General features: G+C 36.4%; 4 protein-coding genes and 1 long non-coding RNA gene across 12 annotated transcripts; 2 read left to right on the forward strand and 3 right to left on the reverse strand.

Annotated features, from left to right (window-relative positions):
• On the reverse strand, window positions 7-5,103 carry LOC105174460 (ATP-dependent zinc metalloprotease FTSH 8, mitochondrial). 4 transcript variants are annotated; one of them, XM_020697872.1, is made up of 8 exons: window positions 4,872-5,103; window positions 4,535-4,763; window positions 4,333-4,404; window positions 3,923-4,059; window positions 2,854-3,333; window positions 1,977-2,744; window positions 1,377-1,604; window positions 7-557 (listed from the first exon to the last, which is right to left on the reverse strand). In XM_020697872.1, the coding sequence occupies exons 1-8, from the start codon at window positions 4,926-4,928 to the stop codon at window positions 78-80; spliced, it is 2,451 nt and encodes an 816-aa protein (XP_020553531.1). In that variant the 5' UTR covers window positions 4,929-5,103; the 3' UTR covers window positions 7-77. The 4 variants fall into 4 exon arrangements, with proteins under 4 accessions (XP_020553531.1, XP_011094875.1, XP_020553532.1 ...); XM_011096573.2 differs by having other exon boundaries at window positions 4,532-4,763; XM_020697873.1 differs by having other exon boundaries at window positions 3,923-4,053; window positions 4,872-5,102.
• Window positions 5,752-7,521, reverse strand: LOC105174461 (probable WRKY transcription factor 49). The gene is made up of 3 exons (XM_011096575.2): window positions 7,024-7,521; window positions 6,760-6,915; window positions 5,752-6,327 (listed from the first exon to the last, which is right to left on the reverse strand). The coding sequence occupies exons 1-3, from the start codon at window positions 7,278-7,280 to the stop codon at window positions 5,844-5,846; spliced, it is 897 nt and encodes a 298-aa protein (XP_011094877.1). The 5' UTR covers window positions 7,281-7,521; the 3' UTR covers window positions 5,752-5,843.
• LOC110012849 lies at window positions 11,977-13,052 on the forward strand. The gene is made up of 2 exons (XR_002288065.1): window positions 11,977-12,417; window positions 12,669-13,052. It is a non-coding gene; the product is annotated as an uncharacterized LOC110012849 (long non-coding RNA).
• Window positions 16,021-22,158, reverse strand: LOC105174462 (protein FAR-RED-ELONGATED HYPOCOTYL 1-LIKE). Of its 5 annotated transcripts, XR_002288032.1 has the most exons (8): window positions 22,010-22,158; window positions 21,854-21,897; window positions 20,059-20,681; window positions 19,381-19,970; window positions 19,244-19,308; window positions 18,522-18,772; window positions 16,365-16,480; window positions 16,021-16,271 (listed from the first exon to the last, which is right to left on the reverse strand). XR_002288032.1 is itself a non-coding variant. In XM_020697828.1 (3 exons), exons 1-3 carry the CDS (start codon window positions 21,889-21,891, stop codon window positions 19,897-19,899), a joined length of 735 nt encoding a protein of 244 aa, XP_020553487.1. In that variant the 5' UTR covers window positions 21,892-22,125; the 3' UTR covers window positions 19,735-19,896. The 5 variants fall into 5 exon arrangements, 1 of the variants encoding a protein (XP_020553487.1); XR_002288033.1 differs by having other exon boundaries at window positions 20,076-20,681; window positions 21,854-22,147; XR_002288034.1 differs by having other exon boundaries at window positions 20,059-20,568; window positions 21,854-22,144.
• On the forward strand, window positions 16,285-18,765 carry LOC105174713 (laccase-17-like). The gene is made up of 6 exons (XM_020697827.1): window positions 16,285-16,508; window positions 16,600-16,751; window positions 16,836-17,080; window positions 17,164-17,292; window positions 17,463-18,422; window positions 18,544-18,765. The coding sequence occupies exons 1-6, from the start codon at window positions 16,395-16,397 to the stop codon at window positions 18,672-18,674; spliced, it is 1,731 nt and encodes a 576-aa protein (XP_020553486.1). The 5' UTR covers window positions 16,285-16,394; the 3' UTR covers window positions 18,675-18,765.

Raw genomic sequence — 22,171 nt, forward strand, 5'->3', positions numbered from 1 at the left:
TATTTATATTTTCTTTTATGGTTCAAACACAGCAAATTGGTAATGTACTCATATACAAATAACTTACTGGCCATTGATTATGTTGGAACAACATGTGGCTCCAATGATGATGACCTATCATCCTCTGAGTTGTTACCTTTAGGAATACTTGTAGTCTCTTCTTTATTTTCCACAAATCCTTGTTTGAACCTATCATAATTTGTCGGCTCACTACTCTTAAAAGGACGCTCACCTAGAACGCGAACCAAGTCTTCCTGATGCAAGACCTCCTTCTCTAGCAACAATTCAGCAATCTGAGCAACATGCTCTTTATGTTCCTCTATCAGTTGAACTGTGCGGGTGTATGCTTTCCCAGTCCATTCTCTTACTTCATTGTCTATGATTGCAGCAGTCTTGCTGCTGTAGGGCTTGCTCATCTCAAAGCCCTGTTCCCTCTGAGGGAAGGAAAGAAGACCTACTTTTTCACTGAAACCATATACAGCAACTTGGTCATAGGTCAACTTGGTGACCTTCTCTAGATCATTTTGGGCTCCTGTCGAGATCTTCCCAAGCAAAACCTGCACCAAAATGACATCATAGTTTGGCTCATCCTTAGATAGGAACAGTAACAAGCTCAGGGCCATGATAAAACAACAGGTTTTAGATAAAACCAAGATGACCGACTAAAGCATGCTGTTTCAATTGTTACCCAAGGTCTACACCAATGAGCGCGCTTAATATTTTTCCACACAAGAGCACATTACCATTAAATTAATAGAAAGCATAAAATAAAAACAGAAAAAGAATTTATGCAGTTTGGTTCAATGTGAAGTCTAAGACAAATGTGAGAAGAAAGTATTAGGTTTCTCATGCCAAATTCCTACCCATACCTAACTCCATCTAAGATATGGGAAATCGCTCGGCTTAAACCTTAATCAATAGCTCCAACAGGATCGAGACAGGTAAAATCCTAGTCCCCATGAAAAGGATAGATCAAGTCATAGTTCGTATCAGTATAGAAGAATTTGAGTAAATGTTTAGTGAACAAATGAAAATAAATAACAGCTACTATTTATAGTCAAATGGATTACGAACAAAGGCTTTTCAACTTGTTCCCAGTCCAACCACTCTTGCTGAAGACGGACGTAGATAAACTACTGAAGATCCTTAACCTATTGGAAGCAACAGTGCAGGAGCGGCTGGGTGGCAGCAGTGGATCCTAAAAACGGAACTTCTTTAACAAAGAACTAGAGAAGCTATCTATGCAAGATGAGAATACATTGGTTGGGTGTAAAGTCAATAATTTAGAAGCTGGCAAACAGATTTACAGCAACACACACAATTCCACTTAAATTAGCATGCGAGCGCAACAGTCTACAAGAAAGACTTTATCTCACCTGCTCTGCTGCCCGGCCACCAAGGGTCATACATATCATGTCAAAAAGTTGCTCTTTGGTCATCAAAAGATTTTCACTTGGGACATATTGGGCAAAACCAAGGGCTGCAGTACCACGAGGAACAATTGTAACTTTAAGCAATGGTTCAGCATGTTCCAGAAACCATCCAGCAACAGCATGGCCAGCTTCATGATAAGCAACAGTTCGGCGCTCCACCTTGCTAACAACCTAAATGAGAGCAATTGTTCCAAATTACTGAAGCCTGAAGACAAACCACCAACAGTATTGTCGGCTTATAGTGCTTGTAGTTAAATACATACTACTACCACTCTCACTTCACTGTAAGGAAGTTGCATTCAGCATAACAAATGAAGTTTCCCCATAGATATTCACCAAAATTGAAGAAAAACAGACATCATCAATTCTGATAAATGTGCAAGCAGATTCCGCTCACCTGAGAGAAAGAGAATAATAAAAGATGCAAATGCCAAAAAACCTTCACAAACACAGAGGATTCCTACTGGCAGAAATTACATAAAGAGGCAAGAAAAAATTGGACAAGGAAATAAGAGAAAAATATATGCAGATAGGTAATAATACCTTGTTTTTCTTTTCAAGACCCCCAATAACACGATCAATAGCTGCCTCAAAATGTTTCAATGTAATTAATGTACTCTCGGTCCTTGCAGCAACTAAAGCAGCTTCATTACAGACGTTAGCAATGTCAGCTCCAGCAAATCCAGGAGTCAGAGCAGCAAGCCTCTGGGAATAATATGATGGCTCTTTATCAAGTTTCAACTTCTTCAGATAGATATTGAATATCTGATGACGGCCTTTTATGTCAGGCTTATCAATGGTGATTTGACGATCAAACCGTCCAGGCCTTAACAAAGCTTTGTCCAATATATCAGGCCGATTTGTCCCAGCAAGCACAACAACGCCAGAGGTGGTCCCAAACCCATCCATTTCTACAAGCAACTGATTTAATGTACTTTCACGCTCATCATGACCTCCACTAAATGCCCCACGACCTCTTGCTCTACCTATTGCATCTATTTCATCGATGAATATAATACTTGGTGAACATTGCCTTGCCTCTTGAAATAAGTTGCGGACCCTGGATGGTCCAACTCCAACAAACATTTCCATGAAATCTGACCCGGATATGGAGAGAAAGGGTACACCAGATTCTCCGGCAGTTGCTTTAGCGAGAAGTGTCTTTCCTGTCCCAGGAGGGCCAACAAGAAGAGCACCTTTTGGAATTTTTGCCCCCAACAACTCATACTTTTTTGGATTCTTTAGAAAGTGCACAAACTCCATGATTTCTTGTTTTGCCTCATCACAACCAGCTACATCTTTAAAGTAAACCTAATAACAAATGAAGATAAGCTGGTTTAACTAAATTGGAAAAACAAAAATGTTTATAAATAAATGGGGCTAGTAAAAACTGATTTAGCACAGACTAATTTAAGCTGACCTTATTCTTGGAGTTCTTATCCAATTTCGTGATCTGCGCTTTTCCAATGCTGAAAATTCCACGGCCACCTTTCCCACCAGGACCTCCTATACCAAGTCCACTTCTCCGTCCCATGTACATAATAGTTCCCAAAAGCAATAATGTTGGGCCGAACTTCAAGAATTCTTGGAACCAATTCATCTCAGAAACATAAGTGACTGGAACATAATCATGAGGGTCAATTCCTAATGTTTCCTGGGCTTCCTCCAGCTTCTCTTCGAATGTTTCAATACTTCCAATGTTAAAATAGAATTTATAACGGCTCAAGTTTCTTTGATTATTGATGCTCCCAGCAGAACTTGGCCTGGTGTCAGCTTTTGTTTGAGTGTTATTAGGTGAAGAACTCCTTACATATACTTTTGCTACTGATTTGTTTGAAATTACAATGTGATCCACAAGACCAGGTTCAAGTAGCCTGTTCTTGAATTCTTGGAAGCTTATCTAGAATACATAAAACAGATTCAGTAAAGCATCATTCCGAAATGAGAAATCCATGCATCAAAATGGATACATGCATAATATAAAATGATGGGGTCATTAAAGCATACAACATAACCAGCAGATCCATACCTTCTTACCATCAGAATAGCAACATAAATACAAAAGAAACAAAGCAACAAGCAATACAAGCTTGATTATGCAAGTTGCAAGCACAAGCATGGTCAAGAAAGTAGCCTGATTTAACAGAAATTTCCAGTTCCAGTCATATTAAAAAATATAGGAGTCAATATCAAGTGTATCTTCCCCTCACTACCAGTTTTATATTTTTATGTTGCAAGTGAGCTATAGACAGGCTTCATGGTCTGGTTTTCATAAAGCCATCACACCTAGGTCTTTCTACAATAAATATGCATCAGTAAGTAATCAAAACTAATTCAACACAAAGGTATTCCGATCTTCTCATAATATTCAAATATTAAGTAAATCGCAGAAGATTTAAGCGAAAGACGGAAACAGGGATCGGTGAGATGTTGGCAACGACGTTAGATGATGAATCCAAAATATAGGAAGTAAGCGAGCAGGATCTCACCTGCTTCTGGTCATGAGGACGCATAAACATTGATGTAAGCACAAAGCCAATCAACAACAAGGGTGTAACAAAATTTTGAAGTTGCTTTGCCATATCCGGATTATTCCACTGTTCACCTGAGCCTGAGTCCTCTGCATCTTAAGTAGATTATATTACAAGGCCAGGGAATATTTCAGCATTGAATAGCAGGGGAAGGAAAAGCAATTGATAAGACATGCCTATGTGGAAGTTCAACAATGCTATACATATACTCATGGGAAATTAAATCAACAAGATAAAGTAAAATTCGTCAGGAAGCTCTTAAGAGCCATCTCTCTTTTCCAAAAAGAACATAAAAAATAACTAACATCAAAACAAGGCTAACAAAGTATTGATGTCACTTAACTACAAAATGTCGCCAGGTCCAGTACCTTTGGCTTCAGACTTCTGATTGCTACCTTTTGGAGTTCTGGTCTTGTTCTTTGGATAATAGTTTTCATACCCTACAAGCACCATAGTACAACAATCAAGGATCAAAATGCTTCCAAAGCCACATTACGTAAATATAATAACAGAACTATCCATACAAGACATAATGTGATTAAAATCAAAATGCATAATCTCTCTCACTGCCTTTCTTCGGCGCTTGGTTGCAAAACAGTCTCCGAAGCCTGGGGTTTGTGAAAACCGAGTTGAGTTCCTTCAACACATGACTCTTCGCAGCCTGTTTTCCCGCTCCAATGCAAGTCAAATAGCTCCTCAAAAACCCTAACTCGCCATTTTCACACGACGTGAACGCCTTCCCCGAAGAAAATTCAGTGAGAGTCGCCGACCGCACACCATAACTGCCCGAAGCAGCACCCTGCCAACAACAAAATCAAATAGCAAGCTGAAAAATCCTCTAAACCGTCAAGTCTACGCGAAAAGGATTTTTGGAATATTCACATGGAAAACAATGCTCAGAGTATACTTTATTCAATGAGGCACGAGATGATCGACAAACAGAGCTTCCGATCCGAGAAAACATGACTAGTTCGCTGATCAATACATGAAGGTCGAATCGAACGTCTAGCTAAGAGAAAAGCTCTAATTTAAAACAGAAAACCTGCAAACAAACTCCTCACGTAGATACAGCAGTAGTACATTTACGACGTCGTTGGTGCAAATATCTCTAATTGTTGCGCGCAATTATCTCAAATGGTTCCTCACGTAGACAGTCTCAACTCAAGAGAGGAGAAGGGAAGGAAATGTAATTGACGTATTTAGCCTCACGATTCTTTCACGCAAAAGTGGTTTAGTTGGGGTATTTTAGTAATCGTGTTGATGGGTTTTGTGGTTAATGAATGATCCACAACTCGTCCATTAAACCCACTAAATAAAACTGGATCAGCATACAAGTTTTTATTGGGCTCTGCTACTTAACCCAGACATGTTATTGGGCCTACGATACATCGCTTAAGCCAGCTTATGGGCTGGAGTCCAGATTTCGGAACATTTCTTCATAAATATTCTTATAATACTGCCAATTGTAATGGTATTTATGTAAATTAATATTATTATTATCTTAAACTTAATTATTAAAAAATATTTAAATAATGAATTAATTAATTTTAATGAATATACTGATCAGATTTTGTAAAACATATTAATTAATTAAAGAGAACGATTTTTTTATTGGTAAGTAAAGAGATAGTTATAGGTAAAAGAAAGAATTGTATAAGTAAGGATATATCCACATGAAAAATAATTTCTCGCCTTAATATATAATATAGATATAAGAATTATTATTTATAAAAGCAGAGAGATGCATTCCTGACTACTACAACACGCTAATATTATGATACAATAGATAAGAATTTGGTCTTTTATTCCAGTACAACAATCTGGCAAAAAAGACATATATAATAATACTACCTAGGACAGCATTCTATCACATATAATTTCAAATTAAGCCTAAGTATGAGTAGGTGGGAGACCAAGAAAATGAATTGGACGAAGATGGTGAAGAAGGATGTGATTCATGAGAAGTTGACGATGATGAATTGGAAGAGCTGCTGGAAGCAATAGCATCAACGACCACGAGTGGCTTCCTAATCATCAATGGCACAACGTCTTCAAGCAAGCCTTGTTGCCCCATTAGGTCTTGTTCAAACTCCTTAGACGGGTCGGATTCTGGGGTGGAGCCCAGATTTGGAACCACTTTTTCAAGCCCATTTCCAGTTTGGACTCCAACATCATGGGCTGCTTCTAATGTAGGCCCTTTTTGTTTCTTCATGGGTGGATTTGTCTGCTGGTGTAAGAAAAATGGGTAAGTGAAGTGCAGGTGCAGCCCTTCGTAGGTGATGATAAGAGTATCAGGATCATCAATGGACCGCTCCACTTGCTTTTTCGCACTGCATCTTGGATTTGTGCACCTATAGTAGCTCCTGCAGTCATTTTTTTTTTTTTTTTTTTTTTTTTGGAAAAGTTAGATAATATTAGACTTGGAATTATTTCAAAATAGCCCTTTATGTTAGAAACATTCTCTTGTGTGCATGTCACCAGACAATATTGAACTGTTCAGAATGCAACTTACAGTTGAGTTAGGTAAAATATTCTTCACTTACAAATGAAGCTGTATCTCAAGAAAATTGCAACTTAATTTTAGAAATGTAGGGGAGATTGTTTGACAAAATGTTTTTTTAGTACCATAAAATAACTAAAGAATTAATTTGTATTGATAACATAATTATGACAGATGTCGCTTTTAGTTCTATAAAACTCATAATCACGTATTTTTTAATCTTAAAAAGTCACCAAAAGCCATTATTTTATAGGACTAAAAAAGCATTTTACCCGAGATAGCTCAAGCATTTCACCTGGGATTTGGGCTATTCTTGATGGACTTCTGGCCATATTTCCTCCACTTGTAGCCATCATCAGCCATTACATTGCCACAGTTGTTGATTCTCAGAGTATACTTACTGTTCTCATTACTAGCCTTGCCTATATAACCTCTTTCCAGCATTGAAACACTGCGCATAACGACGAACGTGCAATAGTTGTCAGTCACCTTATATTACAATATACACAATTAATCAAAATAGTGAAATAACCACATAATCAGTATATACATTCCAAACCTGTGGGCTTCTGGTTTGGCTCCATGGTGGAAGTCATGGACTCCATAGTTTGTATACGATAAAGCACTTTCGATATCATCAACCGTAGGACCGGAATAAGCAGCTGACAGAAGCCCGGAATCCGTCCAAGGGCTGGAGTTTAACTCCCTCGCCTGATAGGGCAGCATGAATAATGAGGAAACGTTGTCGTCGAGGAGTTCTTTCAGTAGCTGGTCGTCTCCAGTGGTTCCTCCTGCCAACTTAATCAGTTCATCCATTAGGGTTTAAGATGACTTTATGAGTTGTTTGTGCATAATATAGTGCAGAAGCTAATAATTAAGTAAAAGGGTGATAGAGAATTTATGAGTAGGGGAAAGAGAGGTTAGGTCAGAGTGGAGCAGATGAAGAGGAAGGTGGTTTGATGTTTTTGTGTGTCTTTGCCTTCGAATTATAGAACAAGCTTTAGTTGGTGGCTGCAAGTATTGCTGAATAAAATTTGGAGATAAGGTGTTGTGTATCTGCGCATTATATAATCTGTGTCTGTGTGTGTGTTGTTTTTTTTACTATTTCTTTATTTCAATTTAATTTATGTAGCTTAGGGAGTGGAATTTTCTGCCTTACTAGGTTGACTTCTGAAAATTCAATTTCTTTCAAGCGTCAAACCTAGTGTAGACAATATTGTTGGCAGCTTGGTACGTACAGCCTGATTGTGTATGAGTTCTACCAATAATTTTCTTGATTATGAATTCAGGCAGGGGATTTAATTCCGAAAATATTTTTCAGATATATATATATGAATTCTGCCGGTATTCTTATTATGTTTTTATTTTTAAATTCTGATGAGACGAGATCAAAACAGAGGAACGTAGGAACACCGATGAATGATGAATCTTAAACATAATTGTAATTGCAGAGTACCTATTTTAATATATATGGCCATTATTTTTTCTTTGCCATATGTTTTTTTATTTATCTTGTTTTAATGTTTTGATAAGATCATTTATATATATACAACAAATATATATATATATATATATATATGTTACTCACATTGTTTATTTTCAAAGGTGGACCACGTACGCTTACCTAAACCATACATGTTTCAGGTGAGATCAAAGACTGAACTGCTAAAGGAGGATCATTATTCATCTACAACTCTAGATCTAATATTTCTATTACATTATATATCTTAAATATTAACCACTGCAATTTATTAGATGGATTTGCCGGCCGATTCTCAAGAAAATTGTAAGAGCTGTTGAGCATTAATTACAAGTGAGAAATTCTTTCTGATTAATCATCAATTAATAACTCCGAATGAGAAAGTCAACCTTTGTGTACTGTAATGAATTGAGTCTAATATGTTTTGTAGTGTTGTTTATCCCGTGTATGGGCAGAAGAAGGAATGTTATGGTTGCTTCAAAGAGAGGGAATTAACAATTCTCTCACTGTTGTGTATGTGGCTTAAGAGGGGTTGACTTTTTGAATGAGTCCGAGAAATATTAAAGGGAACGTGACCCTGACCCTGACCCGCTTAATATGGACAAAAGGGCTTAGGTTTGGGTGCAGTTAATGAATGGGTTATGTGTCGGGTTGTGATGAAAGAGAGGTGAAGATGTATGTACTGTAGTGTGAGTGTGACCAAATCTTGGTGGAGCTTTCTACAAAAGTCAACCCCCTAAAACCCCCCCGGGGGGATGGGTGACACGTGTGGCCTACATGTGTGGCAAAGTCACATGTGGGAAGATGGGAATATTGGATCTGGTGCAGCTGTCTCTGAATTTGACGCCGCAACCAACCCATACAAAATTTGAGAGTGCAGTTCTTGCTAAGGGGATAGATCATGGATCCTGCTGCTTGTATACTACAAATTAATAAGGAGTTGTGTTCCAATCATCATGACTTGCGTATATTCCTATTTCTTCATTCTTCTCATCGACCAATATGATCATCGGGGTCGCTGGTTGTGATGGCCATGGTTTCCTTCGGACGTTCTTCGTCAGGTTTTTTAGGACACAACATATAATATAATGGTCAATTTAATAGAGAGTCCTTAAACGAGAATATTCCCCCGATCAAGTTAGAATAGATTAAAAATTTTAAGAGATAAGCTTTATCAAATAACAAAGATCATCAAATACAAATAAAAACATACCTAATGAATAGTAGAGTCAGAATATTTATAATTTTAATAAATTGTACGATCTACACATGAATTTTTTTAAATGATGTCACGTATATTTTTATCTATCCTTTTATTTTAAGATTTTTTAGATCAATCAGGTATTTCAACCTTGACCTGTTCAGAAATTTGTGAAACCCTTCCTTTTAAGTTAGAAACCTTAATTAAGGGAGGGTAAATATTCACGAGAGTATTTCTAGATTTCTTTTTGTTTGTGAAAATGATATGTTATTACACATAGCAAAATTTTCCATTCATGTAAATCACTAGCTAGCACCAGCTACATGTGTATATACTCCTCTACCATGAAGCAAAATATAGAATATTTTGAAGATTAGCGCATTGTATCATTTCAAAGTCATTGTCCTTGAGTATTTAATTTGCATTGAATAAAACAAATAAAGGATAATTACATTCGTTTTTTGTGAAATTTGGTATAATTACATGTAAATTTTATATGATTTGAAAGATTATATTTAGCACCCTAATATTTGCTTTCATCTAACAATAAGTCATTCCATTAGTTAAAATTCACTGAAATTTACTTATATTAAAAAATATATATATATATTTATCACCAGTTAATTTATTATTGATTTATTATAAATCAAATACATCTTTTTATGATCAAATTACCTTTTTCGCGCTAATGCACGTGAGGTGGTATATCTTCACCATTATTAGGGTAGTTTAGTCGAAAAAAAATTGTTTGACCTGATATAAGTCAGTAATAAGTCAATGGGAAGTAGATGTTAATTTTCATTCTTTTTTTTTTTGTTAATTTTAGCAAATTTAGTGCATTTTAATTAGTTGATGGACTTATTTATTAGTCAAAAATAAACCTTAATAATATTATATGTAATTTTTCAAACGATAAAAAATTTACGTATAACTATATGAAATTTTAAAAAAAGACAAGTGTAAAGCAGAGAAAAAACAGACATGGGCTTCATAAGAAAGTGGGCCAAGACATGATAACGGGCTTGGCAAAGCTGCAGCTTCTAAACAAGGTATCAATTAAAAAAGCAGAGTTGGGAAGTAGGCACTTGGCATCAGAACCACAAGTTTAGGTGTTTACATTATTGAGTTTAGGGTTAGGGTCCGCGTCCGTCCTTGAGTAATTGCTGAGTCTAGACTAGATGATCACTAATTCATAGCTAGCGGGCGGCTGCACAGTCTTTTCCACTTCCCCCCTATAACACGTAAATAGGAATAAGAGTAGGTTGAAAAGCACTGAATTTGTGAGTGTGGAGGAGAATGAGAGAAAACGGCTTTCAGGTCTGCTGAATATTCTTGCTTTTATTCATATATTGATGGTTGATTCAAGTCGTCTTTCAGCATTTAAGTCCTAATTATGGCCATTACTATTAACCCCATCAAACACTATCACGTTCATCTCTACCCTGCAAAATCCACTATCCACAAACAATAAATCCTCACTCAGGAAAATCGTATTTTTCACCACTTCCTGAAATTGAATTTTCACCTATCATATTTTAAACCTTTGACCTCTTTGAATTTCTATAACATATTAGGAATTTTATGCAATTTTCTCAAATAATAATTATACATGTCTAATTGATTTGAAACGTACCAAAGATACAGACAAATAAAATGTTAAATTCAATCTAAAATAAAAGAAATATATATATATATATATACACCAAAGATGGAAACAAATTCAACATAAAAATCTGATGATCGACGCCTTTCCGCATAGATTTCATGCGAGAATGTCGGATCAAGTTAATTTCAGTGCAGAATAAAAAATTAATTAGTAAAATTTCACAAGTAGAAGTCTTAAATGGAGAAGATTGAGCATGCATCAGCATCAGCATCAGCATCAGCCTCAGCCATCATGCATGAGTTTGTATTTAAAGCTTGTCCAATCATCTCCCAGTAGGATTGTAGTAGAGTCAGTCAGTAGTGTAGACTGGTCCCTGCCTGCCTAATTCATTACTTCTCCATTAAACCCTACTTACTTACCAAGAAGAACATTCTTCCTTTCCATTAACTATTTCTCCCCTATCCCCCATTCCTATTTCCCACTTTTTTTATTCAATTCTATTTATAAAATTTTATTAAAATTCACTTTTGATTAATTATATTATAATTATGAAAACGTATGATAATCTGAGAATGATTATTTTTATGTTATTCAAATAGAATAAACTGTTTCTTTTTTGGGTTATTCAAATAGAATATACTTTTTCTTTCTTAAGTTAAAATAAACGTTTTTCATTGGTTACGATTTTATAAAGTGAAGTATTTTAAAATTATTGTTTTACAAATTCAGCTACTCTAAAACTATTACTTAAACAAAATTTATATTTTTATAAATTTAAAATTATGGATTCTAGTGTTATAGATTTTTATGTCACTTAATATGAATTTATTGTAATTTTAATTTGTTATATTTAAATTTGAATTAACTACTCATGTAATTTATAATTATTGATATAATTATATAATTATTTTTTAAAAAAATAATTAATTTTTATAATGAATTGTTCAAAAATTAGGCCACAATAATGACCCTAAATACTGAAATTTAACAAAATTAAAAAAATGAAAATTATTCGTGCAGGGAAGGGACATTGGAAGGGTGGCCACCCTAAAATACTTTCCCTCCCAAAATCCGGCGCCGCCCTATTTGAACCGACGTGGTGGGCCACCTCCCACGTCCGCAAGAGCAAGTCGGTGCCACCCCATTCTTAACTGTCACTTTAACTGTTGCTCCACCACTCTACAGTACCCGGAAGGGAAAAAGAAAAAGAAAAAAAGAAAAACCACACCCCCATTAATTTCAAGCTATTTTTCTTGGGAGAAAAAAAATGTCCTCTATTAATTGCTCACACAGCATCCTATTTATAAACACCCCCAACTGTTTCAAATTCCCTCCTTGCTTCATATTCAACATCAAAGTTTGCGTCTTTCGAGCCGCCCAGTGCCAAGTATACGTAGCAGACTGACGTTACATACGCATTACATATACACACCAAGGAGAACAAAGGGTCACTGCAACTGAGAAATGGAAGCGGATCAAGGGTGTACTACTCCCAAGAACCAGGAGTATCAGATACCGGCGGCGCTGGTGTGTCCGCCGCCCCCGAGGAAGAGGACTGAGCGGCGGACGAAGAGGGAGCCGCCCAAGAAGGGCTACTTCCAGTCTCCGGAGCTTGATATCTTCTTCGGCACTGCGGCTCACGGCCGTGAAGCTTGCGCCTAACTAGGTTTAAATCCTGCTCCTTTAGTAATATGCATGATAACTTAGTTTTTTTCATGAGTTAATTTTGTGTAGGTTTGTAGGAATTAATGTCTTAGGTTGTATGAAAGTTTCTTTTTCATTGTTTTTTTTTTTCCCCCCCCCAGTTCTTAGAGTATTGCGGATACACGTTATTTAGCTTAATTATTTAATTGAGTTGGATTTTGGTTTATTCTAGAAATAGAGTAATTTATTTAATTTCTGTATATTTTTCCCCAGTTATGATGAATGACAAGTTATGAGATATGGGTCTGTAAATCGGTGCGGTGGCGATGGAAGCCAATAACCATCAATTATTGGAAACAAAAGGGAGGAAAGAAACAAAACTGATAAGAACGTGTTTCCTGTTTTCCAGTGGAACCCATTTTCTATGGTGTACTTCTATATTGCCCTTTTTTTTGTCAAATTTACACATTAAAGTTGGAATTTCCCACCAAGATGTGGTGTGAAATTAATTTATCTACTTTTGTGACTTTTCCATATATGGAGTTTATCTTTACAATGTGTAGCTATTTACGGATGTAAAATTTGGTAACTATTGTAAATATCCAAATCGGGCTGAAACATTTACTGCTGAAAGAAATTGAGATTTCGTCACAAAAATTTAGCTTTATTGCAATTTTTATCTTTTTAAATATAGGTGATTGGTATCTTTGTTGTTGAAAAAATCAAATTTGTAATTTGGTCCATCATTTTTTATAAACTTTGCAATTTATGGATACATTGAATTTGAAAATTGGCCAAAACATCACCCTAAATTTATTTTTAATCCTGTAACACAGGTTATTTGTCGTTTTTGTCTTTTAATTTTTTAGAGTAGCATTTAGGTGCTATATCTTTTTAATATTTGTGATTCAATTTTTTTTTCCCACTAGAATTGGAAAAAAATGCATGTGCATCTCACGACCTTTTAAAATTGAGACTATTGTTCCAATTGGCTCATTTTTGTCGTATAAATTCTTTAAAGTAATATTTTAGCCGTGTATTTTTTTAATTTTTGTAATTTCAATCATTTTTTTCCTCCAAATTCACTAGTTTTGTCGATGGAGGTGAACTCCAGCGAAAAAAATAACTTAAAAAATATAAGTTTAAATTGCTATCCTACCCTAAAAAGTTAAAGAACAAAAACGCTAGTTACATGACAAAAAATGCATTTAACCTAAAAAAACCACATATATAAGTCACACATGTCCTCAAATTTAAGCTGGCACATAACTTGCGGGTGTCAATTTCTGACAAATTTAAAATTTTTAGGCAAAATGTGGTATCAAATCATGAAATCTACAAATATATAAATAAATAAATTACGAACCAAATTGCTAGTTCTATTTTTTAAAAGATCAAAACCCCAAATACTTATAATTATGTATAGGACCAAAATTATAATAAAATCTAGAAATTTACCGCTGCAGAAATCTGAGTCTTGGAGATGTGTACAATAAAAAAATATGGAGTGGTATTGAAATTAAATGAGAATATTTCGGAGACATGCATTAATTAGTGTGTGAACCCGATGTTGAAAGTCCGTCAAGGTGTATGGCTTCAAGATTTCAGAACTTGAGTACAAGACGTGGGATATTAATTTACTTGGGTTACGCTGGTGAAATTAATTAAGAAAAATAGTACGTACTGGTGATGTAAGTGAAAAAGATCAACTTGAAAAGGTCGAGACACATAACTGATGCATGAAATTAAGGTAGATATATGCATGTGTTTGGGTGAATGCTGCAGCTGTAACATCGTTTTCATTTGTCGGTTGGCGGAAAATGGCAGCACAACCACCTTCGCCACCCTCCCTCCCAACATTGTTAACGGCTGTTCTTTTTCTTTTCAGGAGCCGGATACTCAAATCCACAATTTCATGCATGCTCTTCCCGCAATTCACCGCGTTGCAATCAAGATAAATATTCTAGACTAAATTGAGTATACCAATTACATGACAAGTGAATAATTTTATTCGGCATCATTCATTTATTACATACCATATATGATAATTGCTAATCATTCACTTGACAGTCAGTTGATCAATTTTGATTGGGAGAGATTCATTCTATATTGTGTGGGAGACTATGTGTACTGATTGTTTAATGAGATTATTTAGGTAGGCATGAATTGAAGTTAAATGTCGAGGATTGCTGATCATACGCTTGTACACAACTATTGTCGGACAATTATACACTAAATTACAGTTTGCACTAAAAGCTAGCTAGTTGTCTTATTTTGCAATAATATTTTGCACACTTACGTAGCTTCCCACTTTAGATGCAGTCATGTCATTACGAGAAATTACAAAATAATATTAGTTTAATTATAATGTTAAGTAATGACATTTAAAGCAAGCATTAATAATGCGTGCCTAATTAGAGTGCAACAGTTGCTAATTAACTTGCAATACTATTAATAATGTTATCAGGCTATATATATGCTCTAGAATTTTTTGCTATCACTAATTTCTATAATAATGTTACTGTGCTCATGTAATGTGTGTCGGATCGACCCATTATCAATTAAATTTTTGCTTCATTATTAAGTGAAAGAGGTGTCGCGATCAAATTTCAGCCGTACTACTTGTGCTACTAATAGAATCTTTGTCTGAAGAAAGGGAAAGATACCAGCTGAGGTGAAGCAAGCAACGCCATTTCACAATGGTTGGCGGGCGCGCGTACGACTCAGAATCCATTCCTCAATTTTCTTAAATAGGAAGTAAGAAAGTTGGGGAGTGGGTTGGGTGGACCCATTATAAATATATAACCCACGTTCACCAATCAAACCTTAAAAACAAGGTTGATGTTTAAGGGTAAAAAATTTCTGACTTATCCAAATTTTTTTACTCAAATTAAATTTGATGGAATCCAATATCGTCTTTAATAAGATTAAATGTACTATTTCTAACTTGATTAGTGACATAATTAGGATATTATAATAGGTTTTCATAAAATTAGATCCACTCATTAAATTGTAATTTTCCGACCGACCTAAGAACTAGATTGTTCTGAGCGACAATCCCAAGAACCCAGAAAAGAAATTAACCATTATCTTGTTTTCACTAAACTTGGCAGAAGAAGAAAACCAGCCTCCCATTAAACTCGGGAATTTTGGCTGCACCGGATATGTCGACGCACGACTTTACTTAAAATGCTATTTGTATCTTATATAGGATGTAAGGCGTAGAATCTTGTCGCGGTGAAAAGAAATTGTTGACTTATTACTACTTAAAGTTTTACTCTGTGAAAAATAGTTTACCCTTTTAGGAGATTAGGTAATGGCTGCGGACAGACAGGGCAGATGGATAGGTGTTGTTTCCTAATCATGGAAGTGGTGGTAGCAGTTGCACTTGCACTTGCACTTGCACATGCATGCGTTGGATCAATTGCTCGACAATGCTTTATGCTTGCAACTGTTTAATATAACATTTGATGAAAAAGGCGTGTATTAGGAGAGACAGTGTCTAGTAGAGAAAGCAACCTATGAACGTTTGGCTTCTTAAGAGTTAATCAACAACACATCTTAACATGAAAACAAGAATTTCAACACACTCTTAAGACTTTATTGATTTCAAAGTTGTGTCATAGATACTCAACTTGAGTGATTAATCTCCAATACGAATTATATGTAATTACAAAGCAAAATCCTCTCGCTAATCAGAATTAGACAGAAAATGTAAGCATTGTCTTACTTTAGCAGCACTCTAAAATTCAGCTTGACCAACAGAAAAGCAGAGAGCACAAGGAGATTCCAACTCAACAGGAAAATGAAATCCCATGAACATTCGACGACCTTGTTCCTCCCTAATGACAGCACTCTTATCACCTAATCATCTCCCTATTTATAGAGAAAGCAACGATTGCAAGATATTAACTCCGAGCCAAGCTCAAGACGGATATTTTTATTACATATCATATTCAGTTGTCTCACCTTTCATCACTGCAGAAAGCCCCAAAAAACATGCATCGCCGTGTCTCTTCTACTGCTACAACGGCAATTTTGCTGTTCGGCATTCTTGTTTTCTCATTGTTGCCTGAGTTTGCATCCTGCATGACAAGACACTATACTTTCAACGTATGTAAGATGATACAGGAAATTTCAGGTGTTCAATATGTCTACTAGTTTTCCTCCTGGATTACCTATACTGAAATGTGTTTTATGCTAGATTGTGCAACACAATGTGACACGATTGTGCACGACAAAGAGCATTATCAGCGTTAATGGGAAGTTTCCCGGCCCTAGACTTATTGCGAGGGAAGGTGATCAGGTACTGGTTAAGGTGGTCAACAATGTGATGAACAATGTTACTATTCACTGGTAAGGGAGACAAGTAAAGAAATGTAATAATACTGTGGTATTGGCAAAAGTTATGTCGCATGATTTGATTCAACTCTGCTGCAGGCACGGGGTGCGGCAACTGAGAAGTGGATGGGCTGATGGACCAGCTTATGTAACCCAATGTCCGATACAGACTGGGCAGAGTTACACTTACAACTTCACAATCACTGGGCAGAGAGGTACTCTTTTCTGGCATGCTCACATCTCATGGCTGAGAGCAACACTTTATGGACCAATAATCATCCTCCCAAGACAAAATGAATCTTACCCCTTCAGAAAACCATACAAGGAAGTTCCCATCATATTTGGTAATGAAGAAAGTTTCAGTTTTCTCTATTTTCCAAGTGATAGTCAAAGTTCAGATGAAATAATATCGTTTCTTGATGTCCAGGGGAATGGTGGAATGTGGACCCCGAGGCGGTTATTAATCAGGCTCTTCAGACAGGAGGAGGTCCAAATGTTTCAGATGCATACACTATTAACGGACTTCCAGGGCCCTTGTACAATTGTTCCTCCAAAGGTAATATCAGTGACTATATAGCAAAAGAGTTGCTAAAAGATGAGGTCTTTCTGAATTATCCCATACTTTCAGGACCTTGTACAATTTTCATGCAAAACTCATTCTTTCTTCTACTTTCTTTTCACTCTTTGATTCAGCAGAAGCAATGTCTAATATGTCTAAATTTTCAGATACGTTCAAACTCAAAGTGAAGCCAGGGAAGACATATATGCTTCGGCTAATAAATGCTGCCATGAATGATGAACTATTTTTCAGCATTGCCAACCATAATGTCACCATTGTTGAAGCTGATGCAGTGTATGTCAAACCATTTGTTACTAGTGTGGTATTCATAACCCCAGGCCAAACCACCAATGTTCTACTCAAAACAAAGCCTTACTACCCAAATGCCACCTTCCTCATGGCTGCAAGGCCATATTTCACGGGCCAGGGCACTTTTGACAATTCTACTGTTGCTGGTTTTCTTGAATACGAACACCCCTTACATATCTCATTTGACAAGAATAAGACAATCTTCAAGCCTAGTCTGCCACCAATAAACGCCACCGGAGTTGTTGCCAATTTCACCAAGATGTTCCGCAGCTTAAATAGCCCAAAATATACAGCAAATGTACCACAAACTGTGGACAAGCAGTTCTTTTTCACCGTGGGGCTTGGGTCCAGTCCCTGTCCTCAAAATGCAACATGTCAAGGACCCAATGGAACAAAATTTGCAGCTTCAGTCAATAATGTTTCTTTTGCTCTTCCTACAACAGCTCTGTTGCAAGCCTACTTCTCCAAAAACTCTTATGGAATTTACACCACTGATTTCCCGAGCAATCCACCAAATCCATTTAACTACACTGGATCACCACCGAACAACACCCAAGTGAGTAATGGAACTCGCGTCGTTGTTCTGCCTTTCAATACTAGTGTGGAACTAGTTCTGCAGGATACAAGCATTCTTGGAGCCGAGAGTCATCCTCTTCACCTACATGGTTTCAATTTCTTTGTTGTGGGTGAAGGATTTGGAAATTATGATCCATACAAGGATCCTGCAAATTTTAATTTGGTGGATCCTGTTGAAAGGAATACAATAGGTGTTCCATCTGGTGGCTGGGTGGCCATTCGTTTCCTAGCAGACAATCCAGGTGCGTATAAACAAACATAAATTTACTTCAAATTGCAAAACAATAATAAAATACTATTGAAGTCTCACAAGCACCAAGTTTAGCAGTGCTTACACATACCTGTGGTTTATATTTTGAACAGGAGTATGGTTTATGCACTGCCACTTTGATGTACACACAAGTTGGGGGTTGAGAATGGCCTGGATTGTACTAGATGGGCAGCTACCAAGTCAAAAATTACCACCACCGCCTTCTGATCTTCCCAAGTGTTGACAGAGATCTGAATTCCCATGGACTCCAGACCTTTGAGTTTACCTATCCTTTTCGTCCGGCTAATGTTATTTGTTTTCATTTTGGTTGCTAGTGCTGTTCTGCAATTACAACATCTCATTTGTAAATCATTTTGGTCTCTTGGTTCAAAAAGACAATAAGGAGTTGCGGGGGGACAAAATAGAGGTCTTATCATTCTTGAACAATATTATCTTATTCACTGCCTTTAAGATTTCAATATTTGATCTATGATGCATGTGGCATATCTATGATTCATGCAGAATTTCACACTACCACTTAGGCAATTTACACACATTAAGTTTTTGAAAATATATTTTGAAGCAACATGTAATCATCCAACAGGTGAACTAGTTAATTGGAGCTCTTTAAACAATTCTCACTCCAGAAAGGCGTTTCCAGATACCTATTTGCATTTTCTCAATGACTCTTTGGAAACATAGATTGTGCACACAAAAAAATTGGAGACTATAGAATCTTAAAAGAGAATTCATTTACGAAACCATAACAATGTACTAATAAGTACATCCACAAGAAAGAGATCCAGTTGATACCAGGAAAAAAACTTGATTTGACCCCTTAGGTACGACACCTCCCACTTTGACCAAGAAATGACTATCTGCAATATTCAGAAGCAGCTCTTAGTAACTAAAGACATGTTGAATAGTAAGATTAAGCATTATGATCTTACTTTTTTAATCCATGTGAATACACCAGACTGGGACTCAGAAAAGCTGCATTTGTATACAGAAGCAGCCCAAGACTCAAACGAGCACTTTAGCCTCCTCATGAAAAGTTGGATGGCATAAGTAGCATAGCAACAACAAGTTTCATGGCATACTAATGAGTAACGACATGTTTCCCGGAACAACATTTAAAATGTAAAGTAAATGCTGGATTGAAATGTACAGGATAAATAGTTTCTCAGCCCAGCACCAAAAACAGAAATAGATATTAAAAGTCAGATTATTCATTCTCCTCTTGTGACAGGGGCATCTGTTTCTCACACTCCACAAAAAAGAAAACAGGCAGATTATGTAATATGGAAAAGCAAAAAACTGCACTTGATAAGCACCGATACATCAGTCATACAATACAACAAATGGTGAAGAGAGAAATCTCAAAGCTTTGATCTTGTTCTGGACATCATAAAGACTACAGATGACATAGTTCAACAATTTCTGTTTATATTGCACCATATTGTATGTTACAGCATGAGACTCGAAAAATACTGTTCAAACTCCTTATCAATTGTTAGTTTCCTGGTGGCCGGTTGAGTATCTGCACCCACAGGTACAAGCAACGTTTTAGTCCATGCTTTTCTGTTAAAGGGAATGAAGCAGAAAATCTTAAAGCAAATTTATGTTACCATGAGTAACAGACCACCTTCCCGATGAAAGAACGTAATTACTGGGAGCTACGCCGCTTGAGTAGAGCAGATCGCCAAGATCTTTATTGCAATGGTGCTCAGTGCCATCATTTTGGTATTCTGAGCAGCTGCAATCAGCATGACTTCCGAATTCTATGAGGTGATCCTCATAATAATCAGACGGAAGTGTCGCATAATCATTATGGAGATATTCAAGTTCTTCGCAGATGGATAACGACTCTGATTTACAGGAACTTGACTTTGTTCCTGATCTGCTCTCTAAAGAATAAAGCCCGCTCTGAAAAGAGGTGCCACCCCACCTAGCAGATGAAGTACAAGGCTGGACAGACACACGTGTTTCTGAATATGAGAGATACGTTTTAGCGTCATCACATGGAGACATAATAGAATCTACATCACCATGAAAGCTACAGCTATCTTTTGCAGATTCTGGATCTGATTCACCTCCTCTTGCAAGTATGATACTTCTCACTTTCTTTGGTTCAGTGCCTGAATCAGATGAAGATTCATATTCAAACTTTTTGCCCCAGCACAGATGCTTTGGTGAAGGCCCTCCAAGCAGTTCAACGTGAAGTTTTCTTTTCTTGTTCAAGTAAGCAATGCTGATATCCATAAAACAATTAACATAGAAACAGGAAGGAAGACTCAAATTACAATCACTGACAGGTAACATCTAAGGGGTGCAATGAGGATGTTAAACATGTGATGCCATGTCAGGTGGTAATAAGGTATGAAAAAACATAGTATTTCTTTCGGCCAATGGGTTTGCATCACACACCATGTGGATTACAAAATCCAGATTCAATAGCTTGTTCAATAATAGTCATTTATCAAAAGCAGCAGCAGCCAATTATTTACACCCACCACCACCATATAGTATATATACCACAAAAAGTTAACACAACTATATTATGTTGTGATTGATTACCTGCACTTGATCAGTTCGCAGGATATTTTTGCATCCAAACAATCTTACGGCTATGGCCATACGAAAATAAGGCAATAAGCAATTATAAGATCCACTCTTGCACTAAACCATGGCAATAACTAATGTATAGAAACATATACAATTCTTGGAAGCAAGATAACTCAAAATAGGTTCGCTTTCTAATACCGCTTCAGGTTCCTAATAGATGATCAGAAATATCAAATTTTTTACACTCTCTCCAAAAGTTCTAGCAATCGGGCACACTCGATGCATGTGCCGAACTAAAAAAAACAACATCTATGTGTTTGTGAAAATAAAAGATTAAGCACAGTACTTATTTTATTTGGTGTAATAGCGTCAAGAAATAAATTTACCTACAAATATTTAAAAAAACAATAAAAATTAGATGTTGGTAGTGAAAATAGAATTACATTTACAGTTAATGAGATATATATGAGTAAAGAAGAAAAAGGATATTTTTGTACGTCTAGCTAATACATACCAAGCTAGTTTCTTTAAGGCCCTCCCACTTAATTAACAGTGTAGATATGTCAAGAAAACTTTTCCTAAAACCATCCATATCCCGGAGACCCTTTTGAATCTCAATTTCAACCTGGATCCAGCACTGTCGTTCTTCCAATAAAATCACTGAATCATCTATCATATTCCAAGTAAAGTATTTTCTACTCACAGCGACAGCATAGCTAACCTCACATGATTACCACGCAATACAGTCAAGTAAGAAAGAATCTTTCAGTAAACCCACTAAGAAGCAAATAATAGAAGTTCAAAATAAAGAAACACAGTGTGAAAAAACAAGAAATATGAAGAACCCAGAAAATCAACCTGTTCATTTCAGCTGGGGTGATCGTATTTTCCTCCATCACGACCTATAAAGAAAGGTCACCTAGTAAAGTTTTTTTCTCTCCTATCTCGGAAACTGGGAGTAAAGAGGGAGAATCAGCTTGTAACAGCTGATATGATAGATGAATCAGCACAAACCTCTTATTGTAAAAATAGGAGAATGGTTGTCATATTGGTTCTCTCTGTCGCAGAGTAATGGGTCCGCCGTTTTGGTTCACCCCGGAATCGATCTATTCCCCACAATGTTGTCCTCCTCTCCTAATAATCCACGCGCCTGGTGGAGTTTGATCACACTGTTTC

Source organism: Sesamum indicum, linkage group LG11 (genome assembly GCF_000512975.1).
Source record: "Sesamum indicum cultivar Zhongzhi No. 13 linkage group LG11, S_indicum_v1.0, whole genome shotgun sequence".
NCBI lineage: Eukaryota > Viridiplantae > Streptophyta > Magnoliopsida > Lamiales > Pedaliaceae > Sesamum > Sesamum indicum.

What these genes read in the sequence shown, in the direction of transcription:
- LOC105174462 (XM_020697828.1), bottom strand. Translation starts at nt 21,891, where the DNA reads ATGGAGGAAAATACGATCACCCCAGCTGAAATGAACAG. An exon ending in ACCCCAGCTGAAATGAACAG is followed by an intron (nt 20,682 to 21,853) that starts GTTGATTTTCTG and finishes TATGGATATCAG; the next exon opens with CATTGCTTACTTGAACAAGA. An exon ending in AAGGTGGTCTGTTACTCATG is followed by an intron (nt 19,971 to 20,058) that starts GTAACATAAATT and finishes CTGTGGGTGCAG; the next exon opens with ATACTCAACCGGCCACCAGG.
- LOC105174461 (XM_011096575.2), bottom strand. Translation starts at nt 7,280, where the DNA reads ATGGATGAACTGATTAAGTTGGCAGGAGGAACCACTGGAGACGACCAG. An exon ending in GCCAAACCAGAAGCCCACAG is followed by an intron (nt 6,916 to 7,023) that starts GTTTGGAATGTA and finishes CGTTATGCGCAG; the next exon opens with TGTTTCAATGCTGGAAAGAG. An exon ending in AAGAATAGCCCAAATCCCAG is followed by an intron (nt 6,328 to 6,759) that starts GTGAAATGCTTG and finishes AAATGACTGCAG; the next exon opens with GAGCTACTATAGGTGCACAA.
- LOC105174713 (XM_020697827.1), top strand. Translation starts at nt 16,395, where the DNA reads ATGCATCGCCGTGTCTCTTCTACTGCTACAACGGCAATTTTGCTGTTC. An exon ending in CAAGACACTATACTTTCAAC is followed by an intron (nt 16,509 to 16,599) that starts GTATGTAAGATG and finishes GTTTTATGCTAG; the next exon opens with ATTGTGCAACACAATGTGAC. An exon ending in TTTCCTAGCAGACAATCCAG is followed by an intron (nt 18,423 to 18,543) that starts GTGCGTATAAAC and finishes TATTTTGAACAG; the next exon opens with GAGTATGGTTTATGCACTGC.
- LOC105174460 (XM_011096573.2), bottom strand. Translation starts at nt 4,928, where the DNA reads ATGTTTTCTCGGATCGGAAGCTCTGTTTGTCGATCATCTCGTGCCTCA. An exon ending in GTCCTCATGACCAGAAGCAG is followed by an intron (nt 3,334 to 3,922) that starts GTGAGATCCTGC and finishes TATGTATTCTAG; the next exon opens with ATAAGCTTCCAAGAATTCAA. An exon ending in GTGGCCGGGCAGCAGAGCAG is followed by an intron (nt 558 to 1,376) that starts GTGAGATAAAGT and finishes ATTTTGGTGCAG; the next exon opens with GTTTTGCTTGGGAAGATCTC.